We start from the raw sequence: 20690 nt of genomic DNA, 5'->3' as shown, positions 1-20690 counted from the left end.
TCATACCTTTTAGTAGGCACCGTGTAGTTCCGATCACGGTTATGTTATTGCGTTCTACCACTCCATTCTGTTGTGGAGTGTAGGGGGCTGTGAGTTGTCGTAGTATACCATTTCTTTCACAAAATGTCTTGAACTCTTTCGAGGTAAACTCTCCTCCTCTGTCAGTTCTTAAGGTCTTAATCTTATGACCTGTTTCAACTACTTCTTTGAACTTAACGAAAAAGTTCAATGCTTCATCCTTAGACTTTATGATATATGCCCACATATATCGAGAGTAATCATCCACCAATAAAAACACATATTTGTTACCGGATTGTGTTGTTGGTGAGATTGGGCCACATAGGTCGCCGTAGACTAATTCGAGCGGTCGCTTTGCTTGAAATTGTGTTTGAGATGGAAATGAGTGTCGTGTTTGTTTTCCAGCTAGACATATATCACATACTTGTGGCTGATGGGTAAAATCTGGCACACCCTTGGCCATATTTATCTTAACAATCATTTTAACGAACTTGAATCCAATGTGTCTGAGTCTTGCATGCCACAACATTGACGTCTCGTTTGCTTTTGTAAGAAAACACATTGATTTTCCCATATCAAGCTTTACTTTGTAGAGACGATTTTGTGATTTTTCCACCTTCATCAGGAGATCACCAGAGTCATCATATATCCATAAAAACTCATTCTTTATTCGTATATCACACCCATTTTCAGTAGCTTGTCCTAAGCTCAAAATGTTATTTCGAAGATTGGGTATGTAATATACGTCGGTGATCGTCTTTTCTTCACCGTTATTGCAATTTACTCGTATTGAGCCTTTTCCTCTTATCTTCACATGCGAGCCATCTCCGAATTTTACTTCTCCATTAATGCCTTCATTTAATTCAGAGAAATGAGATTTAATGCATGTCATATGGTTACTTGCTCCGTTGTCTAAGTACCGTATATCTTTGTTACTTGGCTCGGCTTCGGATTTCCTTGGTGTTATCTTTTCTTCATTGAGGAAAATTGCATCTTCCTGTTTGGAGCTACAGCTAGCTAACAAGAGAGTTTTTATTACTTGTTCGGTTTGAACAATATTGGCTTCTTCTTTATTCTTGGACTTTTGACACTCAGATGCGTAATGACCAAGTTCATTACATTGGTAACACTTTATTTGACTTTTGTCTTTATACTTTGATTGGTCCTTCCGATCATTTAACGATGATCCTTGACCTCCACGTTCTTGTCTAAATGGCTTTCCATGCCCACGGCTCTTTCCACGGCCGTTGTAATTATTACGATTTTGTCCTTGCTTAGGACGATGACCAGCTTGTTGTTTATACTTTCCTTGCGAACGAGTAAACAATAGTTTACTATCCTTCATACTCGAATCTTCTTTTCCTTTGATTCGTTCTTCATATGCTTTAAGTCTCCCTATGGCTTCTTCCAACTTCATGTTGTCAACATCGTAGCATTGTTCGATTGTTGCAACGATATGAATAAAACGATCTGGCATGGAGTCAAGGAGTTTCCTGACCATGTCAGATTCATCAATTGTTGCGCCAAGCGTTACGGCTTTGGAGACTAGCCCGTTTAATTTTCTCGAGAAGTCATCGATGGTTTCTCCATCTTTCATCTTTAATGACTCAAACTCAGCCCTTAGAGTTGAGAGTCGTGCCTTTTTTACTCTTTCGACACCCATATTTCTTACTTTGATTGCTTCCCATATTTCTGTAGCTTTCGTATATTGAGCTACTTGTAGTACCACGTCTTCTGACAGTGCTTGATAAAGGTAGGCTATTGCCATGTTGTTCCTTTTTGGGTCAACAACTTTTCCTTCTTCTGGTTCAATGGCTTCCCATAATCCATGAACGTTAAAAATTATTTAATTTTGATCGGTATAAGCCTTCGATCCCACTTAATCTTGTTATAAGATTTATAAAAAGATTTGAATACTTTAATTTTCCAAAACTATTTTAATTTTAAAACTAAAATAATTTTTTACAAAAAAAACTTTCGTTTGATATTTTTTGTTTGAATGTTGTTTTAAACAAAATAAACAAAAATACTTTGTTTATAAAAGTCTATTTTTTAAACAAGAATGATTTGTTAATTTGATAATTAACAAATTAAAAGTCCTTTTTCTTTTCTTGTTTCCAGTTTCACAAAACCAAGTTGGTGGTTTTTTCTTCTTCTTCCTCTGGTTCCACTACGGTGATTGAATCTGAATTCAATTCAATCTTTCTTCCAGAACAGAGTTGAATCCACTGTCTCATCTAATCGCGAATCTTCCCTCGTCGTAATCGCACTACTTGCGACACAAACTGATATGATTTTCAGGCGTCGACGATCTGGGGTTTTACAATCTGCAAGTTTTTGAAATCCACAATCACTTCGGAACCGGTAAGCGCTTTTCTCTTTAGGGTTAGTCAGAAACACTCAGATCTTCTTCTTGTTTCTGCCTGCGCTCTGATACCAATTTGGAAACGATTTCTTTATTAATCTGAATGTGTTTGTGATGATTACAATCAACCAAGGGGGGGGGGGGGTCTTTATACCCTCCGGTGACGGTTACTTGACGGTTACTCCGGCAAGGGTCGTGACTTTTCATAAAGCGTCACATCTGTTCTATTTTACATATTTACAGTTTCTACACAAACTATCATCTAATTACAATTTTGGCACTAAACTATACTAACGGTATTTTCTAATAAACTTAACAGGGTCGATGATTAACTAACAATGCCTTCTGACAGTAAGTACTCATGAAACATCTTTAGTTTGTCTTTTCATTTATCTTCTGGTTATAACTTAATTCGTTATGTTTCAGAATCCAGCTTACTAGGCCCGATTCAAACGCCTGGTATATTGAACAAAAAACGAGCTGGTTCTTATCCTCTGCCTCATGGTACATCCAGTTCTGTCTCTGCAGGGCCGCAACCGCTCGTATCTGAACCAAAGCATGATGAGGTAACTAATATTAACAACTTACTAATAATCTAATATTGCCACATTTGCTTATCTAGTTTTGTGGTGTTTTCAGGTGTCACATGGTTATAGACCGGCAAAGAGGAATTTTTCGCTAGGAGGTCAACAATCAGGTATCAAAGGATTGACTTGTATCCAACACAAACTTAAATTATTATAATTCTTTTACTGCAATTAATAATGAGGATTATTATATGTTAAGGAAAAATGTGTTGTGCAGCCGATGCAGGTGTAGTGCATAATCAGCCATCCTTAAATAATACAAGAGGGCCCACCGAACGTGGAGATTCAAACCCGCAACAACCTTCTCTATTCATAGAAGTGCTGCGGAAAATTGGACACGAATGCAGGTCTAAGGTATTTGATAGCCTCCTGTAAAAAGAAAGTTTATAATTTATTATTCATGATTTCGTGCTATATCATGCTTCATGACATCTTTACCTTTATTTATCTATTTACAGGTTGAATATAGATCAACTTTTAGTTCCCACCGTGAATGGCGATTTTCTTACGAGGTGGGTGCTGAACCTTGTACACCATTTTTTTTGTTATCTCAACCTTTTTATTTAATAATTAATAATCCATTTTATGTTTCATTGCTTAATGATGCAGGTTTTATTTACGGGTGAGAAGGTAGGGTTTGGGATGGGTAAGACCCGTAAAGATGCTCAAAAAAAACTGCTGAGAATGCCCTTCGCAGCTTAGCTGGTTAGATTTTTATTAATTAGCCTTTTTACTGAAAATAAAACTGTGTCAGGTGATTGTATTTATAACTTAAGTAGTTAAGTTATAACATATGCTTGTTGTTATGATATTGCAGATAAATACATCGCATCCCTATTTGAACGATCCGAAGCTGCACACAGAGATCTTGATAGACAACCGACTGATGGAGAGAATGGCTTTCTGTGGGAATCGGATTCGGATGATTAGGTGAGAATCAATACATCCTAGTTTTTTGTATTTTCTAAATAGTTATATATTGTAGTAGGCTAACTAAATTGTATTATGTTTGTATGTACAATAGTGATCGTATAGGTTGATAAGCTAGACGTTCCTCCAGCTAAGCGAGATAGCCAGTACAAAAGCGAGTCAAGGGAAAGAAGTTTTGGGGTTTTAAAGCTGTAAATTACTTGTGTTTGTGTAGAGAATAGGGAATATGAAGGTTAGTTCTTGATATTATGAGTTCTACAAAGTGTCATTTTGAGATATAATTTGGCCAAAACCAGACTGTAGTCATTTAATTGCATACAATGATAAGACATCAAATACACACATGTTAGTACCCATACATTTATACAAGTTCATATATGTATAATCATGTGTATGTACCTAGATTATGTTGGTTTCATATTTTCAAAGTGTCGTGATAGCTTTCTAAATAGACTTTCGGATTAATGTATTTCATGTATGTATGAAATCAATAACGAAAACTTTTGCAAAAAACGAGAATGAACTCTCTGAAAACTTCTAATTTGTATCTTAAAACACACCAAACAAACTTTTTATATATAGACATAATGTATAATAGTTAAATTCTTTTAGGATTTTCAATTTTAAAACAATTTTTATGCCTGAATATAAATTATTACCCTACAATAAAAAATAAATTATATGGTCCGTCCTAATGTTAGAATATTTGACTAATTACAGGCCAACAATAAGTTATTCAAAGATGACACACACCATTAAATAAAGTTAGCCTCAAACAGTCAAATGTATATACAAATGGATTATTAAATTTATTTAAATAATTTGCATCCTAAGACTAGAAGATACTAGTTTTCTAGCTACTTTCATAATTTCAAAAGATATAAAAACAAGATACATTCAATATTTATAATTAGCCACCATGTGATAAAAGTGGAAAACTATGTCAACTTCATACACATTTTTATCTACAAAAAATAAGTTTAAGAACATACTTCATCTTCAAAAATCATCATAATTATCTTTGAATATAATTATCTAAAACTTTGTCAATAAATCGTGAAACAATTTCATGTATGAAACTTATCTACACGTCCTTTAAAAATGCATAAACGTTACCCACATTCCCACAATTTTATAACTCACAAGCATTTTCGAGATCTCTACAACCGTTTATGACGTCTCACATAAGAATAGAAGGCCTCAACCTTTGTACATACTTTTTTCTACCCTCTAGACAACAATTATTCACATTCACAAAACTTGATTCATAAACATTTTCATATACACAGAAGCATAACTTTTTAATATAACTTGATAAAAAGGTATCTTATGACATATCTATGAGTGGCTCTACTTAATATAACCGGGCCCACACCAACCTTCTAGACAATCACACACCTGATTATAACTTATAACTTTATAACTTATAAGATTATTTGATTTTTTTTTGAAAAGAGAACTTCCAACTATTATTTGATTATTTCCAACTTTGATTAATAAATATAAAAAGTCAATTTCAGCATCCTTCAAATAATAAAACCTTTAAAATAAAAACTTTAGCAACCCATTATGGAATGAATGAATATTAATCCAATCAATGAAGACCAAACTTCCGGCCACCAAACCGGCTGAGCCACGGCGGAGCAACCGCCACCTCCACACCAGATTCCACATCATCACCACCCTATGTCTCATATTAATAATATTCACATACACCTTCAACAAAACCACCTTCATCTCAAACATATCATTCAACTTCAACCCAAACTCCACAATCCCAATAATACCTTCAAATCTTTTGATCAACAACCAAACATTCATCATAAACCAGTTGAAATCATCAACTTCCACTATTCAAAATCCAGTCTTGATCGTCAAAGAACTCATAATTCAACAATCCAATACAAAAGATGATCACTTTCTTTACAATTCAAACCAAGAATTCGAAACCCGAGTGTCCGAATTCCTTAAAGATTGCAAAGTTCAATTCTTTATGACATGGATTTCATCTAGTTTTAAATTCTTTGGAGAAAGAGAGTTTCTTGCGGTCGACGCGCTTTTCAAGACGAACCCAGATAGCTGTTTGATGATATTATCAAACACTATGGACTCTGATCACGGGTTTCAAATATTAAAACCTGTGACAGACCCGGGGTTCCGGGTTCTAGTCATAGAACCTGACTTTAACTTTTTGTTTGACCACACACCCGCGAAAATATGGTTTGAGAATATAAAACACGGTGATCGGGATCCTGGGGAGATCCCATTAGCCCAAAATTTATCGAATTTGATTCGGTTAGTTTTGCTTTATAAATACGGTGGTGTGTACATCGACACGGATTTCGTCACGTTACAAGATTTTGGTACTTTACGCAACTCGATAGGAGCTCAAAGCACGTCACACTTGGGCAACTGGACAAGGTTAAACAATGCAGTGTTGATATTTGATAAAAACCATAGTTTGTTATACAATTTTATTGAGGAATTTGCGTTGACTTTTGATGGAAACCGGTGGGGATACAATGGGCCTTATCTTGTGTCAAGAGTAGTTGAAAGAAAAACAAGAAGTTATAATAATGAGTTAAACTTTAGTGTTTTACCACCGTCTGCGTTTTATCCAGTTTATTGGACTAGAATTGGTGGGTTGTTTAAGCAGCCCGTGAACCGGGCCCACCGGAGATGGGTGGAAGCTAAGGTGGGGCAACTAAAAGAGTCAAGTTATGGTGTTCATCTTTGGAATAAGCAAAGTAGGAGATTAAGGATTGAAGAGGATAGTATTATGGCAAGATTGATATTGGAATATTGTGTAGTTTGTAAAAGTTTTAAGAAAAGTCAAAGTCAAAGACTTTATGAAGAAGAAACTCAATTTTTGGTGGAGTGATTATTTTTTTAGATGTGTATGTAAATAACAAGATTCATGATTTTTCATGTAGGTGAAAATAGAGTATACTTGTAAAATTTTATATCTTTTTGGGTATTTTTTTATTGATTAAGAAGAAATGTGGGATATATGTACAACAGTACAAGATATGTACTTGTATTACTTCAAAACAATATTAATTGTTGTGTGACAAATTGAAAGGAGAATAAAAATTTTGTTTTTGTTGTGAATGCAATTAAAAGTTTATAACTATTAGTGCTTTGATATGGGACTTAACTTTTGCTAGAGGTGTATAAAGCGTTTTCAAGGTATAAGCGACATGAGTTTGGTCAAACCTGGTCAATATCTGGCGTTGCCTGAATCGATACTGGTTGACATGGTTTATAGGTTTAAAAGGAGTAGTTTTAGTTTGAGACTAAGTTATAGACCGGTTCAATTCAAGTTTAACCAAGTTCAAACAAATTACAACCCTATGGTTCAATACTATGATTCAAGTCCGAATCGAGTTCTCTCCAACTTTTTCCGAAAAGGTTTTGATTCAGGTTAAAACAACAATTTATGTTGTTAGCCGATATTTTTGTTCACCTCTACCCATGCCACTAGAATCGATTCATAATCTACACAACATAGCTGTAATTAAACTTAAGAGATAATATTTTCATCTATCATTTTGTCACAATAAAAGCCAAAAATATAAATAAATATTACACTTTTTTTTTATTTCTAAAAAAAATATTTTATTTACTTCTAGTTCCATTTTTTTTCCTTCTCTCTCTCCAAAAACGATAACAAAACTTAATATTTAACTTCAGACGAAACCTAAACCGAAATCTAAACTTATAGAAGCTTGGTAATTTGCTAAACGATTTCTTCCGGGTCAACTTGTGCTTCCTAGACACCGAATCTTTCTTTTCTTCTTGGTATTCTTGTTCTTTCCGCTCTTCGTGTTCTTGAACAAACCCACGATCCAATTTAATTATACCCAACCACGGATCATCATGAACCCCATCATCCGAATCACTACCCCATAACGGGATTGTCTTCGTTTCAGGCGATCCACTATAAAACTCAAAATGGTTACTTAAACTTGTATGTTCCATATCAAACAACCTTCTCAATGATGTACTTCCTTTCTTCATCAAATTCAATAGCTTGTGACTATGGCTATGATCAAGCGATGAGAACGAAGAACGAAAAGCCGCCCTCGATGAAGATAATGAGTACATAGACGATGAAGACGTTGATGTTGATGTTGATGTTGATGTCGATGATGACGTGTTGTATTGATTCTTTTGGTGTTTTAAAAGTTGTCTTATCTTGTCTTTTTGAGCTTCTTTGTTTGCGATCATGAAGTATGAATCTTCATCTTCTTCTTCTATAATCTCTGATGCCATTAATCAAACTTTAAGGATGAATGATAATGAAAGTTTAAGGATGTTTAAGGGGATAGCATATTAACATGGAACAGTGTGGCCGGCAAATGACAAGTGATATAACTATAACTATAATAATAATAATGAATTTATTAATAATCGAGTTTTGTAATTTAGTTATTTGGACGTCAACTTTATGAACATTCTTTCTTTTGATTTTCGTAATATACAAATCTTGGTTTTTTAAAAAACTTTATGAGAGAAAGGATTATGAAATAATTAAAGAACAAGGCCAGGTGTATACTACAAGAACATGATGGGTTGTATCATTTGTTTATATATATATATATATTTATATTACTTTACATTTATATAACTTGTTTATATATTTATTTATTATTTTATGAGATACATATGTGACAGATATGGGGAGGCTTCATGAAAAATTACAAATTTACTAAAAAATGGAGAAAACCACTGTTAATTAAACGTATTCTCTTTTAACTTTTTTTTTACTTATTTTGGTTTTAAGGCTATAAATATGTACATATATAAGATAATTATATATTAATAAATATAGAGCTCATGAAGTTACATATTCATGAGCTACAAATCTACTATTTTTCAAATTTCTTTAATATTTCTAATGTAATAATAAAAAATTGAAACTTTTTTAGATTGGTTAGTAATGGTTTTTTCGTATCTTTTTTGTTTTCTCGTGATTATTTCCCCATTGACTAATTGATAAATAGTTAAGATTAATAAATTTCAATTTAGATGATTAGCTTATAAAGCACTAAAAATTGAATTTTTACATATCTTTAAGTATGAATATTTTACATTTTTAAGACAGTTATATATCAAATTTGGCATGCATATTTTTACACATATTTAAATATGAATATTTTACATTTTTAAGACGGTGTATCAGATTTGACATGAAGTATATTTAGATTTAAAATTGCAGGTAAACGTTTATGTTTTAAATAACCAATTGAATATCTTTTTTTATTATTTGTTTAAAAAATAAATAAGAGTGGTGGGGTTAAGGATATTATTATTAACATTCTAAATACGAAAGATATGCATAACTTGATATTTATATATACTTAATGTTTCAAAGCTAAACCCCACGATGATTACGACTTCTCAACTACATATAATAGTGTCATTCTTAAATATCATTAATCATTAATGCAAACGAATATATTCTGTAATATATTAAATTGCTTCTAATGTAGCAAGTTGATAGGTGTTATTCATTGCACGTTCGGTATTTTTGGATATATTTGTGGATCATAATTCATATATACAGTTATACGTAACATATGGGTTACTTTTTAGGTAATCTTTAATAATCCAATAAACAAATTAATACTTTTGTTTTTATGATTCGTTTCCTTATTGGCTACATGGAATAATACTTTTGAGTTGGTAGTTGCTGTTTATGTACATCCAAACGAGTACAAATCGTATGCCCGTGAGGCTATGATTAACATCAAACATAAGTGACATCTTTACTTGATGTTTTATATAAATATTCAATTAGCTACATAGACGATAGACATAGCATATATATTGTTTGTTGATCAGTTCTTCATGTAAGATATAGAAAACAAGATAAATATTAAACATATGAACCTGTTATAGCAGTAGGAGTAGTAACCGCAGCAAAGAAGGATGTAGACGGCATGGTTGTCAGCTTGGTTGATTTCTCATTTAGAATGTATAGTTAAGGATGGACATTAGGGTTCTTGAGATGAACCCTGTTTTTTTTATTGTGTGATTAAGTTATGATGTTAATTTATTCTCTCCCTTTATATGCACCCAATGGGAAAACTAATAAGGGTAATATGGCCTATCAACAATTAACAAACTAATATATAATAAGGTACAGTTAATATTTTGATTTATTATAATATAAATGATTATAATGGTCATATATAAATATACATAACTATATATTTAATCTTTGTTTACACGTTGTCTTTTTCCATAATCAACCTCTTTGTTGTGAACAAACAACTGAAGAATGCACTATAGCCTATATGATGATTAACACAACTAAACAAGATCACAATAAATAACTATGAATTCAATCGTCATAAATCATTAAAACTCAAAGTGTCAAGTACAAATATCTTTCATCAAAGTTGTATATAAAAATAACAAAATTGTAGTCCCGATCATGATCACAATACAGAAACTAGTCATTAGTAAAGATGGTATAAATAATAATAATTATTATTATAAATACCAATTTTTGTATAAATTCGTTTAGTTATCGAACCCGAGCTCGAGCCTTGCATGGGAAGCTCGTTTAGGTTCGCAAGGCTTTTTTTGTTTTTTTAAAGTTTTACCTCTTATGGGATTCTATGTATTATGTTAACACTTCACAGCCGAGCTCGGACCGATATTTGGCTCATTTAAGGTACTAACTGAGCTCGAGCCGAGCTTAGGCTCGTTTAAGGTTTTTCTCAAATTGTATAAAAATAACAAGAAATGTATATAAATAATAAACGATCCAAGCTTGAGTTTGAAAAACAACTACGAGCCAAGCTTGGGCTCGACTCGCTTACACCCTTTTTAAACTGCTGACGTGAACCTAAAATAAGCCCAAAGGGCCTTCAGAATCTCTTTAGCTTGAGTGGTGTAGCCCAACTAGCCCATTCATCAAAACCATATAAACTCATTTTTTTTATATTGCTGGCCATCATTCATTCATTTGTATATGTAATAAATAAAATTTTTAACTATCAACCAAGATTGATAACTTGTAAGGTTCATTTAAATTGCACCTTAATTACATTGTTTTAGCTCGTTTTCTCGATAACAAGCCAAATACAAAAACAAGCGAAAGTAACATGTTTCTATAATTAGATTGATGCATTTATAACATAATTTATATCTAATAGCGCGTGTATATAAAATGCACCAATCATAAATTCATAATGCACTATCATATATATCCATGCCAACATTGGTGATGAAATTTTTTAAAATGATTTTGTTCACACAAACAACTATTTCCTTGGAAAATTTGATTAGTTTGTTGGTACATTTGTCATCATAACTCATGTCCTAGTTTTCTTCAAACCAGATCGATGTTACTACCTGAAAAACAGTAGCTCTCACGTCCTCATCCTCGTCCACATCAACCAACCCACACGGATCACTCATCATTCTCACGGTTTTTTATGATAAAAATTAGTTGTCATAACAAGATGTAGAAAATCCAATCGTATCTTTGGACTTGCCAAAACCATCCAAAACCAATAAACTCGTACCGATTATAGTTGTCAGTCAGGCTCCAATCAACTTACAGGATACCCTACCTCATGGTCTCAGTAACATCATTATTAGTATGAAATGCATATCAAATGTGTTGAAGATAATCCCTAAGTTTTAGCCAATTTAAATGGTAAACCCCTATAAAACCTTCATCTAATCTTTAAGTGTTCTTTTTCTCTTAGAATAAAGGTTAAGTTGGGCCTAATTTCTTAATGGGCTACCTCGAAAATTTTAGTTTTTTTTTCACAAGGGTTACCCGCTCAAATCCATCAACATGGCTTAAGCTTGCCAAGCCCATTTTCCTTTGACCAAAGATTTATGTTGAGATATTTTAGTGATAATAATGTTTTAATATTAGTAAAAGAACCCTAAGAAAATGTTTCTGATACTGGAAATCTGTAATATATCTTGCTAATTAACTTTTTCTTTACTTATGTTGTGGTTACCGGTAACTTATATGTTAAATTTTATACAATTAATCATAGATGATAATGTTTTAAATTTAAAACTTTACATGTTTGGGTTATGCGATTTCGTTGTGTAGCAAGTTTGGGTTCTAAAACAAATTTAAACTCTAGTAAAATTACTACTTTATCTTTTAACGAAATAAGTAGGCCAATTATGCAATTTCCTTAAATATATTTAAAATAACAAACCCGCTTTGTCCACCCACCCCGGTGCCCCCACATTTGATGTCCTCCTTCGCTCTCATGATGTGCCCCACCAGATCCGGCACTGCTCACTTCCTTCTCTTTTGGTCCTGCCTCATTCTGGCGGTGTTCGCATGACCACATTAATCTGCTACCTCTGAAAGTTATATGGGCTTTCTGGTTTAAAAATAATAATAATAATAATAATAATAAAAGAAAACCTATGTACACATATTCATTACATTCCCCCCCCCCCCCCCCCCCCCCTTTTCTCTCATTTTATGGTGAACCCATACCAGTTTCTAAGCACGCTTGTAAATCAAAATACACCCTAAACGTAATTGTTAGTTTGTTTCACATTCTAAAAGCAAAACACTATTTGTGAAAAGTATACATCTAACTTTCGTCCCAACCATGTTTCATGAACTTTATACACCGAATGAAACATATAAACACTAAACGTGAATGGTAAAATATGATTTGACAAGATATAATCATCACCTTTATTGAATAAGGTTTGGTATTCATACACTACTTGTGTATTATTCACGCACCATTACGTATTATATAACATTTTTCACATACCACACCGAAGGTATAAGCCTATAAGGTTATATAATCCATATAATATGCGGAAAAATGATCTATACGGTCCCATATAAACTAATTATGTAATATCATGACTTATAACTTGTGTTATATTCAATGAGGCAAAGTTTATGGTTCAATGTAGACATGGGCATGGCTTAAATAGAGGCATTTAAAGTTGTTAAATTAGGTGAGCCACGATTATACACAATGTCCAGTTTTGATTGAAGATATTAATTATTATTGACAACGAGACCCTCTAGTCTCTACACATATAAATGTATAATTAATTATTAAAATGACTGTATTAATCGGGCCTGACAAACGAATCAGGCCAGACGAGTTCTGGTTACGGGTTATATTTGGGTTCTAAACAAAATGTGTTCATGTCAACACATGTTTTAAGCAAAAATAATTTGGGACAATACGTATTTCTTGAATAAGTACGCATACACCTCTCACGGTTTAAAACAAGTCGTTTAAGAAAAAAAATAATCCACCCACCTCACCACTTTTATAAACCAAGTACCCACCCCCCCCCCCCCCCCCAAAAAAAAAAAACCCGGTTAACATGATGGCGGTGACAAGTGGGTGAAGACAAATAATGTCATAGGCGGTACTAACTCATTTGTATCTTCTTTTTATACATGCTTAGGTTACATAGTTGGTAATGTCCTAGATGGTCTTTATGAATCGTATTTTTATCAAAGTATTTTAATGAAAACTCGAAAATCGAAATCATAAATATTGATGCTTAGATTACAATGACAAACACAAAAAAATACATCGAAATCATAATATTTATAATATTTATAAATATTATAAATATTCTAACAAGTTAACAGTAGGTTGTTAACTTTGTAGGTTACAAATAATCACAAAACAATCTATTTCTATTTTATTAACAACCAATTTGTTTCTATTGTGAACAAACCAAAGCAAAGTTCATTTTGTAGGTTACGACATATGATATCACACAATGTTTTGTTCAAACTACACAAATTCTCATAAAATAGTATTTTTTTATTTATATATATTTGAAAACCTTTAATAGAAGCTAAATTACTATATATTACTAGCTAGCTTATGTCATTAGCAACTTATTTACTGCTTATAAATGGATCATGTCAATAGGAACTTCGTTATTATTGATAAGTGACCTTTGTTGGTACGAACTTAGTTATTGATGATTATTCATGAACTACCGTTAGTTGGTTAGTTGTATTTGATAGTTTCGTTAATGTTGATGATGCAGTTTCTACTAATGAAATAGCTTAGAAGCGAGCTCCATCGTCTATTAACTGAGGTGATCAACTTTTGCTAGTCGTGGAGCTTTGCTAGGGAATAGTAATTAGCTAGGGGGCTACCCCTCTAAACCAACCCCCCCCCCCCCCCCCTCTATCATGTTGATCCTTGTCGACTTGTTATTTGCTAAAGTTTGAAATTAGATTAGTTTTTAATATGCGTTTAGTTTACTCTATACATCCTAATTGGACCTGGGGGGAGTGAAATTGCAGTAATTTGAAATTAGATTAGTTTTTAATATGCGCTTAGTTTACTCTATACACCTAACGGAGCTCATTTGGATGTCCTTTAAGTCTTTAAGTTAATTATAGTTACCTAATATGGTTGTTTAATACTTTAATTTAGACGCCATGCTTGCAATATTTGCATATAATGTATATACATGTGGACCTTGGGGGAGTAAAATTGCACTAATTTCGACGTTATTTTACTAATTACGTGAAAATAAATAACGTTAAAAGTGGCGGATGGTTAATCATGCATCATGTGGTTGCGTTGATTGCCGAAAGACATGTGTACATACACCAATCGATCGGTCGATGGTTGAGTGTTATATGTCTTATATCCAAGGCTTGATGCAAAACTACTATCGAGCCGGGATCTCACCAGAAACATCCTCTCTATTCTTATGGGGTATAGTCTTAACTTTGCTATTTGTGAAATTTACCAAGTACAATGATGATGATATGGTTGTTTGATAATTTAAATGTTTATTTTCATCAGTCAAACAGTTATATTACATTTGCAGTTCAAACAAGGGAAATCAAACATATATATTATTAAAGAAAAAGACATTGTTGGTTATTTTTGTAGTGGACATATTTGAGAACCAATATGAGGATTAATAAGGACGGCCAACAACTTTGATGTTCTCCTGTGTGGTGATTAATTTGTGAACATTACATTTGCTGGAAATAATGAATGGTAATGCATAGTATTGTATACGTCCCAATATTGTGCGTAATTTACACAATGCAACGAAACACATTCTTTTTTAATAAAATGATAAAAAAAAATATTTAAAACAGTGCATGGTTTAACGTTGTATTGCGCTTTTATCTTTCTTTCCTTTGTCCTTTTTTTATATGAGTTATGAATTCTAAGCGATTGATTTGTTTTGATCAAGGGTCAATGATTATTTCGTACACTCCGAAGTTCGGACACAATTTTAAGTTCATATACTATCCATTCTATGTATGTGCATACAGCCATACATATATCGTAGACTAAATTATGCTAGAACAAAAAAACAAGCCTGAATCTTGTAAATTTAATTAATCAGTATTTCATATTTTCTAAAACTTTTACTTCTCATAGTCACATGTCCCTATTTTAGGTACATAAAAATATCGTTAAACTAACTTTATCATATCTATTTTAGGTACATAAAAATATCGTTAAACTAACTTTATCATATGGTTTTTACATTTACAAATTTTTACTTGTGTAGGAAATGTACATATACATGATTTACACCTAGTAGATTCTATAAATAAATGAATTTCATTTATATATTATTTAAAATGTTAGAAAATATGAATTAACATGTTATTTCAACCATTTTTTGTATTTTAAAACTTCTATAAAATGAAAAAAATGATTAACTTATTTTGTTTTGTTTTAGTTCTCGCTAAAAATGTCTTATGTGTAGAACTCTTCGATGTGTGTGTATTGTGTTATGCTATAATATACATTGTGTCTAAAAAGTGCAACAAGCCACCAACCATTTCAAAGCAAAAAGGTTTGTGCGTTCAAGGTTCTCATAGATATCAAATGCATGACGTATTTATGAATGAAAATAGGATGGAAATGGGGCAATAGATGTAATCTTAACATGCTCGTTTAATTGACAACTTTACTTAGCTTGTTATTTGCTAACTCCGTCTTTTTTTAATGAAATAAATCTCTACCATTCTAACTAATAAAATACATATTGCGGGCCTAAGGGGTTACTATATAAACTACAAATATAAGACTTATAAGACTTTCTCAGATGCATTAATATTTGGACCAGCCGGTGGATACAATTTATGAGGTTTAATGCAACCGAAATGCAAGGTTTTAAACCCACATGACGCCAACAGTCACCCACTCGCATCTCAGCCACATGCTCTTGTGCACCAATCACGTGTATGCTACATATATATGAATGGTCTATTATAGTCACAAATAAATTGTAACTTAAAAGCATATGATTTAATTGTATATGTAGTTTTATGTCATACGTCCTGCTTGCGGTGCGCGCATATAATGTATATATGTGTGAATCCTCGGGTGGGCAAAAGTAAAATTGCACTAATTTTGACGTTATTTTACTAATCTCGTGAAAATAACGTTAAAAGTGGCGGAAGGTTAATCAGGCATCATGTGGTGGTGTTGATAGCCGAAAGACAATGGCACATGCACCAATCAGCCGGTGTACTGATGATTAAGTGCTATGTGCCTTATGTCCAAGGCTTGATGCAAAACTACTATCGAGCCGGGGGTCTCACCGGAAGCAGCCTCTCTATCCCTATGGGATAGAGGTAAGACTGTCTACATCTTACCCTCCTCAGACCCTACCATAGCATTGCTATTGGTGGGATATACTGAGTACGATGATGATGATGATGATGATGTAGTTTTATGTCAGTACTCTGGTAAAAAAAATGAGTGGTCCCCCTTATGTGTTTTCCTCTTAATTCACTGGGTGGTGTGTGAGAAGCGACATCACATTCCTTTATCCGATCAGAAAGATGATCCATTCGTCAGGATAATCTAGTTGTCTGGATCTTTGTTGTTAGAAAGAAAGGCTCACTCCCTATGAGTGGTAGTTTATTTTCGCATTACGAGTTTGATATTTTTTTTGAAAGACCAGGAATATCAGAAAAGGAAAAGACGGATACCTTATAAGACGCAAGAAGCCCAACAACGCACAAGATAAGAAACACATTACAAGGCGGAAACATAAACCAAACTATAATGGGAAATTCATAAAACTAAACTTGCAACAATATTCTTATTTCAATCTTGAGCGTTTACTTATGTTCTTCACCCATAATAATAATGTTTATTTTATGTCATTTACAACTTTTAACACCGAAAGGGGAACATCATTAAAATAAAATCATTTCTTGATTTCTAAATCATCCAACACGTGACCACCGATATAGATTGAATAGCTAGACATTCTTTCTTATATTTTTGCATTTACTTGGAAAATCAAGGATATATATCTTTCACATAATGAAAATAAACAAGATTAGGTAGTTTAAACCAATCATGAATAATCAACCATACACACTTAGCAGCCTTGCATTAATTTACAAATACATGTTGTGAAGTTTCAACATTAAGACCACATAACAATTTAGACCAATTTAGACAAGATCGTTAATTACAACCCATGGCTTCCCATGAAGGAAAACCACCACCAATCACTGAGTATCAAGTAACGTTGTTCTCTGCTACCACTCGAATGCACGACCCCTCTTTCTCACCGTAATTTTATAATATGATGAGACTAAGGTTACAAACACCCGTCTCATTATCATCCCAATTTTTGCTTAAATCGTTTGTTTTGCACATGAATACTTTTTAACAAGTTGGCAAGGAAGTTAAAACAACGTAACTTTTCAACTTATTGACTGGATGCTCTAGCCCTCAAAATCACCCACGTTATAGGTCTCGTATCTCATTCGATTTCTTATTTGTAAAAGTTAAACGATTAGCTTTGTCCGTGGGATATATCCAATCCAACCATTTGTTTTTGTCATACATTTTTGGTTCTCTTAAATTGCAAGCATGTAGATCCTCAATATAAGTTAGTACATTGTTTCATTACAATGTTTTAAATTCTTATTAAAACCTAACATGATCATCAATGTTCATCATTTTAAATAGTCACCAGACTCCAGCTAAACCTCCGTTGTATCAATCAGAAGATTTAAATGTACGTCCTCAACTACCATATAACACCGTTATTATTAATCACCATAGCTTTTTTTTTTCAAACTGCCAGAATATATTAGAAGATAAATAGCAGGTAGTTGATAAGATCTCAAATGAATCTCATAACGTTACATTCTTAGTTCTAAAAAAAAGAATAGAAAAGGGTTGTCACGATAATAATAATAATAATAATAATAATAATAATAATAATAATAATAATTTTTTATTTCATTTAATGCTTTAGGTGTTTCAAATGCTTAGACTCTAAGGTGGAGAAAGAATGACAACAAGAAAGTGGGCTAATTAATAGTAGTTTAGTCGGTTCTAAGAAGTCTATTTTCTTTCTAGATATATCTAGTATCATGAGATTTTTACAAAAGAAAAACTAATTAGTAAACATTTATGAGGAGAAAAAAAACATTTTTATGTATCATACGGTACCGGGTAGTTCATTGCCCGTTAGTTTGTTAATATTATTCAATAAAGTTCCTATATACGATTTTATATTCAAAAATGTAAAACTTAAAATTCAAGTCCCGTATCGATAATCAACACACAAACTAAACGAATAACTCTCGTTTATATTAATCAGAAAATCTAACTCAAAAACTGATTACAAACTATCAAACCCTAGCTCGGTTTGACTCTTGATGAACCCTAACTTGGTTACACCAACTTCACTCTAGATGAACCCTAACTCGGTTACATCTCGTGTGTGCCTCTTGGATGAACCCTAACTCGGTTACATCTCACACCACACCACAATCTATAATGTCTAACCATGACATGTTTATATAGAACTAACCTAACTTGTTAGACAAGACATTACATATTATAATTAGGAAACATAACCAACTATGACCAGCTTGTCAACATCGGTCACTCAAGTTCACCGACTTGTGACTTGAGTCCGAAATTACTTCCAACAACCATCCCCTAATTTCTGACTCGAAATATGTCGCTCTTCTAGTACAAGCATGTCTCTTTTGCCATGTTTGATTTGACCCATGAACTTGACCTTCTCGGTTTCCACAACCATCTTGGTCTTGATCTCCCCAGAACTTTTAGATGGTCTTGATCTCCCCAGAACTTTTCTTGATCCATAGATGTGTTCTTCGGCTCCCCAAACTCGACTATATCTGTGACCATGTCCCCAACCATTCACTCGGTCGTATGAAAACGCATAACCACTCCTTTGGCTGCAATCCCGGTCATGTAGTCGAGTGAACAACAATCTACCTTGATCTTCTTTTGTTTCCCGAATCAAAACACGAGCACATCGTTCAAATAAAAACTTAGTCAACAAACTTAATTGCTTCACACAACCGAAATCTCGTCTCTTTCTTGATTTTCTTTTTACGGATCACCCGTTTTCTCACCTTGATCTGTCACATATCAGTTCTTCTGTGAGCAAGTTAAGGTTTTAGTATAAATAGATGGTTTAGGGTTATTTTATTTTGTGTGGTTTTCTTTCTTAATAATATTGAAAGAGTCGTGAGAAGTTCTCACAAATTGATCGGTGTTGTTCGTGTTGCTCGATCCAATTAAGTCCAACAATTGGTATCAGAGCCAAGTTCAAGAAATCGATAATCGAGTTAACTTTGATCGGCGGTGAGGCGGATCAACGGTATAGTGATCGCGGCGAACATTAACTTGAGGAGGAGCTATTAATCGGCGCATATCGGAACCAAGTTGGGTTTCCGAATCGGAGTGTGTTTTTGTTAAAACGGGTTAGTCGGACGTGTGATGGTGGTTCTTCCCTGTTTGAAGGAAGCGATAGGAAGAACGGGTTCTTGGGTTGTGTAGCTGGAGCCGGCATCGGAAGTTTGATTGTAACTACGTGGGGTTCTTGCTGGCATCGAAGGAAAATAAGATAGGTCGTCGGTTTACGGTTCACGTTACCTAGTTGGTGGACTTTTGCTTTGTGATTCATTAGTTGAAAACGAAAAGTCAAAAGGGGGCTGCCAAGTGACGAGGAAGAAAAAAGGAATTATAAACAATTTGTGGTTTAATTCTTTTTGTTCTTGAATTATTTTTTGGTTTAACAAGGTTGTGTTTAACCATTTATTTGGGTTGAACGAGTAGGTTCAATTCAGAGTTTGTTTCTATTCCGGTCATCTAATCGAGCGAGGGTTGTGCGAGGCAACTACGGGACATCAATCTGAGCAATTCAGATTGCGTGGAAAATTGATCACCTGCGACGGTTGTGAAATTTACCTGAGCGATTCAGGGTGGTATAGTGTGATATCGGTGTTTACCTGAGTGACTCGGGTAGCGCGTTGTGACACCGGTGAAGAAGAAAATTGTCAATCCGTGATAGATTGATCAAAGAGTGAGTCGGGTGATAACGGTCAAAGTAAGTTGTTGCTAACTAAAATTGATGGACAGGTAAGTTCGAAGAATGAAGAGGATGTTTGTGAATGTTGTGCACGAGGGAAAAATGACCATGGACGTGGCCGAGGTAGAGGACGTGGCGTTGGACGAGGTAGAGGTGGTCGATTCCAACCCAGTGAAAATAAAAGGGAGAAAGGTATGGGTCGAGGTAAAGCTCATATCAGATGCTATAATTGTCTTGAGTATGGTCATTTTGCATATGAGTGCCCCGGGCCAAAACCGAAAGAAGAAGCTACTAATTTGGTTCGTGAAGATTTGGATCCAACACTATTTTGAAGAGTGACGAGTTCATATCAAGATTAAGGGGGTGAATGAAGGATTAATCTTGATAAATGTTTAAAGTTTAAAGAGTTTGAGTTTGAGTCGGTTTAGTTTATT

The 20690-nt window shown here is 33.6% G+C and overlaps 1 protein-coding gene and 1 long non-coding RNA gene across 2 annotated transcripts; both read left to right on the top strand.

Annotated features, from left to right (window-relative positions):
* The first annotated feature begins 2809 nt into the window (after positions 1–2809).
* LOC143570584 (uncharacterized) lies at positions 2810–3702 on the top strand. The gene is made up of 4 exons (XR_013141958.1): positions 2810–2949; positions 3023–3080; positions 3188–3324; positions 3429–3702. It is a non-coding gene; the product is annotated as an uncharacterized LOC143570584 (long non-coding RNA).
* Positions 3703–5411: 1709 nt separating this feature from the next.
* LOC143570568 (uncharacterized) lies at positions 5412–6960 on the top strand. The gene has a single exon (XM_077056190.1). It carries the CDS (start codon positions 5498–5500, stop codon positions 6779–6781), a length of 1284 nt encoding a protein of 427 aa, XP_076912305.1. The 5' UTR covers positions 5412–5497; the 3' UTR covers positions 6782–6960.
* Positions 6961–20690: the final 13730 nt, after the last annotated feature.

Source organism: Bidens hawaiensis, unplaced genomic scaffold (genome assembly GCF_021521415.1).
Source record: "Bidens hawaiensis isolate Kalapana, Puna unplaced genomic scaffold, B.hawaiensis_p1.1 tig00025010_1, whole genome shotgun sequence".
Taxonomy (NCBI): Eukaryota; Viridiplantae; Streptophyta; class Magnoliopsida; order Asterales; family Asteraceae; genus Bidens; species Bidens hawaiensis.
The sequence above is the reverse complement of the archived record's forward strand: the minus strand, read 5'-3'. Positions and strand labels throughout refer to the sequence as shown.

Coding starts and splice junctions, on each gene's coding strand:
- LOC143570568 (XM_077056190.1), top strand. CDS start 5,498: ATGAAGACCAAACTTCCGGCCACCAAACCGGCTGAGCCACGGCGGAGC.